The 8,831-nt window shown below is 41.3% G+C and overlaps 1 protein-coding gene across 2 annotated transcripts in view; it reads left to right on the plus strand.

Annotated features, from left to right (window-relative positions):
• The window catches only part of arhgef12b (Rho guanine nucleotide exchange factor (GEF) 12b), a 29,961-nt gene that overhangs the window by 5,390 nt on the left and 15,740 nt on the right, over nucleotides 1–8,831 (plus strand). For both annotated transcript variants that reach the window (XM_068735006.1, XM_068735005.1), the window contains exons 2-12: nucleotides 1,960–2,051; nucleotides 3,681–3,779; nucleotides 4,043–4,092; nucleotides 4,799–4,856; nucleotides 5,409–5,599; nucleotides 6,598–6,675; nucleotides 6,984–7,106; nucleotides 7,356–7,469; nucleotides 8,036–8,143; nucleotides 8,394–8,492; nucleotides 8,663–8,773. In XM_068735006.1, the coding sequence (XP_068591107.1) occupies nucleotides 1,960–2,051; nucleotides 3,681–3,779; nucleotides 4,043–4,092; nucleotides 4,799–4,856; nucleotides 5,409–5,599; nucleotides 6,598–6,675; nucleotides 6,984–7,106; nucleotides 7,356–7,469; nucleotides 8,036–8,143; nucleotides 8,394–8,492; nucleotides 8,663–8,773 (1,123 nt within the window). The remainder of the gene's footprint in view (nucleotides 1–1,959; nucleotides 2,052–3,680; nucleotides 3,780–4,042; nucleotides 4,093–4,798; nucleotides 4,857–5,408; nucleotides 5,600–6,597; nucleotides 6,676–6,983; nucleotides 7,107–7,355; nucleotides 7,470–8,035; nucleotides 8,144–8,393; nucleotides 8,493–8,662; nucleotides 8,774–8,831) is intronic.

Here is an 8,831-nt window from a genome sequence, read left to right on the forward strand (position 1 = left end):
TCCCTAGTTCCTGATCTCTCACCTTACACCCAGAAACCTTCTCACTTCGGGGTCACTTCCTGTCGGCGTTCATCCTGCTGTCAGTTCTCGTGGATGAGAACAAATTATCTGTTGTTTTCAGGTACAGTAGCTCAAAGCTATCGTCCGACCAGAACCAAAGAAAGTAAAACATCTAAAGCTTGAATCAACCGCTTCATGCATGTGCCTCTTTTTTTTTTTTCCTGAGTTCCTCCCTCTTATCCTCCAGTATGTTCGTTTATCTGCCCCCCCCCCCCCCCTCTCAGCAGGATGCAGTCTGTCCTTGTCTCACTGTTTCTTATCAGCAGCGAGGAGGCTCCCTGAATAGGCCTTCCAATCTAAAGGTTACCACCAAAATACTCTCCCGTTCAACGGAACGACACTCTTTTTAGTCTGTAATTGCGACGACGCTTCAAGTGTTTTGCACATATTCTTGATTTTCTGTCTATTCGTTTTGAATCTGACACGCCAGGAATCGGTTGAAGCCGTCTTTCCTCCATGAGGTTCGTTTTAGACGGGATTGTTCACGAAGTTAAAACTTCCTCAGCTCTCTCAGTCTTCTGCCTTCCCTCAAACAGACACTTGTGCTGCGCCTCCTCCTTTTCCCCCCCCGTCTCCCTCCTCCTCCTCCTCCTCTTCTTCTTCTTCTTCTTCTTCTTCTTTTTTTTTTTTTTTTCCCCCCAGTCTTCTCATCACATTCAGGAAGCTGGAGCCGGGCCAAGAACCCCAACCGGTCTCCGTTTCCGGGAATCAGTCCCACAAAGCCACAGTATAGTAAGTTGGCTCTGACGTGGGAGCCATTGTTAAAAGCCCGGGGCCCCCATTGTCCAAGGGAGGAACAGCAGCACAAACAAAAACCCCTCTTGCGGAACAAGGAGGAGGAGCTGTGGGGGCTCCTCTGCTATTAATATGTAGTGGTCCCACGAGAGTTCTGGGTAATAACAAGAGGGGGGGAGTGCATGGAGCCTGTTGGGGCCATTTAGTTCAGAATTAGACATCAACAAACTCCTCTTTCCTCTTCGATAGTACTTAATGCTCGAGGAACACTTCACTGGTTCTGTGGGAAGGTGTGAGTTTTAACGGTACGCTGTCCGAGTGTCAAAGAAGGCCGTTTGTCCTTATGAGAGAAGCTCTGCGTTCATGTTTTCTCCGTGGTTACGGTCTCATCTGATCATATGTTTGTAGTAATAACTGATCACACTTCTTAGCCCTCGCTGACGTTGTCCTGATACCGATGCCAGTGTCGGAAATCCCTAAAATTCTGGATCAGGTATTCGGCGAGTCTTTGCACGGATCCGATATCACATTGTCATTTATCAGCTCATTTATGCTACAGAACAACAACAACAACAACAAGTGTCGCTAGCTTCCGGATCCTTCCATCCTGCCCGATCAATACTGTACAAACAAGTCCTACACACACGTGGTTCAACACTCCTCCTGTGTTTTCCCTAATAATGCTGCTCTGTGAACCACACATCTGTGTGGAAGTCGGCAGCATGAGAGCTAGTTAGCGTTAGCCGTTAGCCTGCTAACGGCTAACGTTAAGGGAGGTTGCACTGAGTTGCATTTTGATGCGTTCAAGCTCTATTCAGTAAAAAATTAGCATTGGTTAAAGGGAAATTATAACTTTTATAATGTATAGTGTTTAAATGTAATCTTGTAAAATGTAGTCGTTGGTGAAAAACTTGAATAAATATGTTCATATTGATACAATTAGAAAATGTGAATTGTCCTTTTTTTTGAATCTGAAAGATGCACTTCCTGCTACCAAATAGTATCCTTTAAATGTGATGCTTAACACAACAGAGACAGAAAGGAAATCTGGGATTTGGGGGAAGCTATTATCAAAATCTTTAATAGCTTTGGTTAAATTTGAATTATAAAGCTGTTTATGTTTGTTTTGAGGTGTGTTCTCACGTTGTCGTTTTGTCTCTCTAGGACCCCGAGCATTCTCAACAAGGAGCCCACAGACAAGAAACCCAAGAATGAGAAGTCCTCCGTCTCGCTCAAACACGAGTTTGACCCGACAGGTGAACAGACGTCACACGCTGAACGCATTTCATTCTTCAAGCTTCAGACTCTTTATCGTCACGTCCACAACAATCCCAGAGAAGATCTCTCCCCAACAAGGAACATGTCAATATATACTAAAAATAAAAACACACAAGTAAAAATGTTAATCTAAGAAAGTGCAGAAGTTGAACAATAACATATATAAAATCCAAACTAGATATCTGTGGTGGAGGAAATTACAAAATGAATACTGTAAATGTTTAAAACAGTAAGTAAATGTAAATAAAGGTAAAGTGACTGTGAAACACTTTGTGAAGGTTAACAGATGGATAACAGTGCTTTTTATTTTGTATTAGTTCATAAACTTCTTATTAACAACACATTGCATTCAAAATTAAAAGTTTTTCAGATAAAAATGTAAAGCTGAAGCGATTAGTTGTTTAATTAAATACGACTAACGAGTAGCAATCGTTTAAATCACTTTTCAAGCAAAAATGTTCCCGTTCCAGCTTCTCAAATGTGAAGATTTGCCGCTTTTATTTTGTTAAATATGACGGTACACTAAACATTTTGGGGTTTTTGGTTCGTTGCTCAGACAAAACAGGCAATTTGAATACGTCACCTCAGGCTTTTTTGAAAACGTGATTTGCCATTTTTGTTCGCAATTAAAAACATTTTACAGACAAAATGCTAATTGGTAATTCAAAGAAAATAGTTGTCATATTAATTGATAATAAGACTGTAAGTGCAGCCCAGATTAAATGTACAGCCTTGAGTTCAATGAGTAGACTTTGACATAAATGACACATTTTTTTACTCATCGCTCTACATTTGTTTTAAACTAAAGGAGGTCGCCCGGGTTTGCTGGGTGGACATTAATCCTTCCTGCTCCTTTTTTTCTTCGCCCACGGAGGACCGATTATCCACTCAGCTCTCTCAGATCGTTCTTTTGAAGTGGGAGCAGGAAAAGGAAAAAGCAGGCAGATAGTGAGTCACTACACTTCCTCAGTGGAAACAGGAAGAACATCCCCGGTGGAAGTTTCTTACACTGAAAGTGAAAGAATATGATACTAATAAAGAGGCTGGTTTCACTGGCTCAGGAGGACAGATGGCAGATTCAAACGGGTATTATTATTAGACGTGCATGTGGTCATGGGACTTCCCAAATGGTCAAAACAGCAGAACAAAGGCTGGTTTAATAGATAGAACTAGATAGAATAATACGTTTTCCACTCATCGACAGTTGGTGGGTAACTTACAAACAGAGTAATGATGCGACGACCACAGAGGCCGTGAAGAAGAAGACTGAACGCTAACATGGATGTAAACATTGCACAAATTAAAAAATGTAACTTTAGATTACATGACTATGAAAAGGATATCGAATAGACAGGAAAAACATCTCTCATGCTGGTGAGTCCAGATTCAGTTGTGAACAGAGACGCTTCTATTTAAATACCTTTTCTCTGTTTCGCTCTCTTGATTTGTCACAAACATCAAACCTTGAAGTTGGATCATCTGTGTCACATCCACAATTTGTTTGAGCTTATCTCGCTATGTTGTGTGTGTGTGTGTGTGTGTGTGTGTGTGTGTGTGTGTGTGTGTGTGTGTGTGTGTGTGTGTGTGTGTGTGTGTGTAAATGACAGGTCTTGTGCAGCGCTGTGTGATAATCCAGAGAGATGAAAATGGCTTTGGGCTGACTGTAAGTGGAGACAACCCAGTGTTTGTGCAGCTGGTAAAGGAAGGTAAAGCTCTCTCTCTCTCTCTCTCTCTCACACACACACACACACACACACACACACACACACAAATAAACACTCATATGTTTGTCTTTCTACACTTATGAGGACCCTCCGTCACTAAGTCTAACCTTAAACTTCGGACCTGCATTTCACAATGCAGAAATGTCCTCGCTACGATGGTTTAAAACTGAAATTGGTCCTCACAAGAATAGCAAGAGGAGTACAAACATACACATGACTACAACACACTTCTGACTCTATTTTAGATGGAGCTGCAATGCGAGCCGGTGTTCAAACAGGAGACAGGATCATTAAGGTGAGATTTGCTTACTCACTTACTTACTTACTTACTCACTCACTTACTCACTTACTTCCTTACTTACACCCTTACTTACTCCCTCACTTACTTACACTCTTACTTACTCCCTCACTTACTCACTTACTTACTCAGTTACTTACTCCCTTACTTACTTACTTACTTACTCACTTACTTCCTTACTTACACCCTTACTTACTCCCTCACTTACTTACACTCTTACTTACTCCCTCACTTACTTACTTACTTACTCACTTACTCACTTACTTACTCAGTTACTTACTCCCTTACTTACTTACTTACTTACTCACTTACTTCCTTACTTACACCCTTACTTACTCCCTCACTTACTTACACTCTTACTTACTCCCTCACTTACTTACTTACTTACTCACTTATTCACTTACTTACTTACTCACTTACTCACTTACTTACTTACTCACTTACTCCCTTACTTACTCACTCACTTACTCCCTGAATTACTCACTCACTTACTTACTCCCTTAATTACTCACTTACTTACTCACTTACTTACTTACTTACTTACTCACTTACTCCCTTACTTACTTACTTACTTACTCACTCACTTACTCAATTACTTACTTACTCTTTTCATGGAATTGTTGACAATAACAAAAATTCTAAATATCAATACGCCATGGTCACCTGTTCCCTCCCAATGTTCTTTTGTTTTGTTTTGTGACAGGTCAACGGGACCTTGGTCACACATTCAAACCACATAGAGGTTGTGAAGCTGATAAAATGTAAGTATGCACTTCTTCAGTTTGACATCACACGCAATCATGACGGTAAATTAAGAATATAACGTTACCTCGTCAGCAATAAGTCTTACAGACGTTACTGATCATTCTGTGGGAAAGATCGCAGAAGAACCTGGACATTGGCAACCATTTTGAGAAATTGGCAACCAATTATTGTCCTTAGGTTGCCGTCAGATGAATAATTCAGTCATGCCGACGTACAACTGCAATGTGCTTTGACAAACATTCCCCCCAAAACGTACAACTCTCAAACGAGTCTCAGATGTTAAGACCTTCACTCCTTGTGGAAATAAACACATGAGATTTCATTTTGAGAGAGAGAGAGAGTTCCGGGATTCCCCTTCCTCTTGTGCACACAGCTGTAATTCATGACATAATGCATTATTTAAGTGGTGAAATGTTTTTATTTCTCTCAGCTGGTTTTAACTGATCAGATCTTCACAGTGACTTGGATGCTTTTTTTTTTTTATACACGTATCAGCGTTTTCCTTTCTTTCTCCTCCTCGTTCCTTTCCCATGACTCCTCTCCGGCAGCGGGTTCCTATGTAGCGCTGACGGTGCTGGGGAGGCCTCCGGGGCTTCCTCACGTGCCCCTGGAGGAGGAGGACGAGGAGGAAGAGAAGGACAAAGGAGCAGAGCTCCGCCCACTTTCTTCTCTCTCAACGCCCCACTCACCTGCACTGCACAGCCTCCAGGAGCACAGCACCTCCTCTCCGCCTGATGGGGTAAGGAAGCTCTATCTCTTTATTAAAGGGGGGGGGGGGGGGGGGGGGGGGGGGACACTTCATCACACAGCATTTAGTTCTCACTAACAGGTCGAGATGAATACAACTAGTATGCTCCTACTACTAGTATAGTATGGGTTAAGATACCCGTTAAGAGTTAAGGGTTGAGATTTAATAATTAAATCAATAAAAGCAGAAATAAATAAGTACATAGGGAAATTAATGATTTGGGAAATTAATAAAAAAACGCAATAAATGTAAACGGAAAATAAATTGGGAAACAATTAAATATATAAATAAAAGGCTTCAAAATAAGTAACTGTCAAATAAATTAATACATTTTATTTTTTTATTTTTTGATAAATGTGCATTTTTATTTATTTTCAAATGAACTTATTATTAGATAAATAATTTGATTATTGAGGGGTTTTTTTCTATTTATTTTTCTTTTATTATTTTCTTTCTTTATTATAATGTCATCTTTAGTCCTCCATAACCATGAACGTTATCTTCAACCTCATCGTTTCAGTCAATTTCTGCCAACTTTTACAAAAACTGCTGCACACTGTCAACAATGTGTCTCTTTGTAACACTGACTTTGTCAAACTATAGACTTACATTCCATAAAATCTAAAAAAAAAAACTGTAAATAAGTAGTTCTTCGTTAGAATTATTCATTTATCGAATTCTAGTATTCAAACTGAATGAGAAATAGATTCTTTCTCTTATTTCTCTCTCGTTTAGTTTAACATTTTGAATTTAAAGACGTTTAGAAAATACTAAATCAAATCCTGTATTTATTTATTTATGAATGTCCACGTTCCCCTTTTTTGTTTTTCACTTTCAGTCTCATTAGTATCACTTCTCTCTGTTCCCTGGTTGTTGCGTCATTATTCCTGTAACAACACAAATGCGATTGAAAGGAGCTTGAGGTTCAATGTATTTTTCTCTGTCTGACTGTTCTGGCTCATCGTGTTCTCTTTCATTTTCTCTTCTAGGACCAGAACAAAACCACGCACAGCCCGACGGCCGACATCCTGCGAAAGATGCTAACAAAGGAGCAACAGGAGCTACAGGTGTGTGTGTGTGTGTGTGTGTGTGTGTGTGTGTGTGTGTGTGTGTGTGTGTGTGTGTGTGTGTGTGTGTGTGTGTGTGTGTGTGTGTGTGTGTGTGTGATGCAATGAGATTGTGTGCACTTCCTTAAACACAGTGATCGTGACGGAAATTATATATAAATAAACGGTATTTTACCTCCTGAGTATGTTGAGTGGTTCTTCTGCCTTGTATCATGACACAAGTCAAGAGATCGTCAAACATCGTTATAAACATCTGGTTTTTTTTTTCCATGTGTGGCTGATGTCCACTACACTTTCTTTGCGTTCAGACAAAGGAGGAGGAGTGCAGCAGAAACCCTCGGCCCAAACTACTGAAGGAGGTGCAGGAGGCCAAGAAGCACATTTCACTGCTGCAGGAGCAGCTCAGCAAAGCAGCAGCAGCAGCCTCACAGGTAGAAAACTAATAATAAGGAGAGAAATCAAATTGTTATTCTTACATTCAAACATTGGAATAAGCTGTTTTTCTTCTGTCCTTCAATCATTTTAAAAACTGTATAATTTAGACACTCACAAGTACCTTACATTTGTACTACAGTAAAGTCCATGAGTCAATGTACTTTGGCCTTTCCACCACTGTCACCGTGGCCTCCTTACTCTCTACAGGGTCTGTGTTACTGATGATTGTTATCTGCGTGTTTCAGGACGAAGCCTCGGCGTCCAGGAGTGGTGAGGCTGAGGACGGGGACGTCGGTCCTCTTCAGAAAGATCAGACCCCGTCCTCACAGGGCGACGGGACCCGGACCAACAACAGCTCTGTGGGTAGAAAGACAGATGAACCGCATTACCCAGAAGTCACTTAATTTAAGTTTAAAAAATGGGAACTATTTTCTGACAGTTTACAATGAATTCATCATAGAAATGATGAAGACACTTGCTACAAGCCTGAAGTAGATGCTTCATTTTTCGTAATAGCTCTCAACGTGATTCATTGTGATTTAATTTATTTATTTTGTGTTTATGAACAGCTTATTCACCATGGATCAGGTGCTGCTTGTGACCAACGGGGAACGTCGTTAGTATTAATATAATCAAATGTTACAACGGGAAGCTTCTTTGAAAAATACTGCTTACATAGATTTCTTTGAAATGACTCCCCCCCCCCCTTTTTTTTTTTTATCTAGACGTCTTGAAATAGGAATGAAATGGTCCGACTCTTCAATCTCTGGGGATTTCCCAGCATTCAGCGCCAGACTAAACAATCAATTTGGCTTAAGTATTGTGCTGTTCTGTGTGTGTGTGTGTGTGTGTGTGTGTGTGTGTTAATATGTGTGTGTGTTTCTGTCTGTGTGTGTGTGTGTGTGTGTGTGTGTGTGTGTGTTAGATGCACAGCAGGCCCCTCACAGAGACGCCCTGTCAAAGCCCGGACGTCATCCGGCGGGACGGACTCAACTTCTGCCCGTCGCCCGACTCTGAGGACACCACTGATACTGTAATACACTCACACATGTATACAGAGACACACACTGTCAGCTGATAGTTAACGAGCGAATTAACGCTAAATGTTAAAACTGTTGAATCCTTTAAAAGGTGTCTTAAATATGCACTTGATATGCCAAAAGGCCGAGGCACCAGTTAGTGTCTTTGTAAGACGCGCCAGGCTTTTCAACTAACTATCTTTTTTTACATAAGTGTGTGAGTTTGCCCATCAGTGCATATAACCTCACCAATACATCACTCAGGACTCCAGTGCCCAGTGCATTGTGGGTAGCCCTCCCTACCTCCTCAACCTCCAGATCATCGGAGCAGAAGACGACTACTTTGACTCTCAGCAAGAACAGGTATCTAAAGCAGTGTCGCTCACCCGCTGCTGCAAAAGAAGTCGCCTCATCTCGACGGGAACATTTAAATGTGAAACAATTGGCACGTTCCACAATTTTCCTTGAATTCCGACTGCTGATGCAGACCGTCAGGAGTCTGTGGTATCGATCCCTGTTTCTCTCTCGGTCAGATTAATGGACTGTGCAGCTGTTTCCAGAGCATGGACGCGCTGAAGTCTCGGCCGGCTCACCTCGCAGCCTTCCTCCATCATGTTGTCTCGCAGTTTGACCCGGCGCCTTTGGTACATAAGGAAACACACACACACACACACACACACACACACACACACACACACACAC

Source organism: Cebidichthys violaceus, unplaced genomic scaffold (genome assembly GCF_023349555.1).
Source record: "Cebidichthys violaceus isolate CVI_PGR_0920_01 unplaced genomic scaffold, fCebVio1.0.p SCAF_69, whole genome shotgun sequence".
Taxonomy (NCBI): domain Eukaryota; kingdom Metazoa; phylum Chordata; class Actinopteri; order Perciformes; family Stichaeidae; genus Cebidichthys; species Cebidichthys violaceus.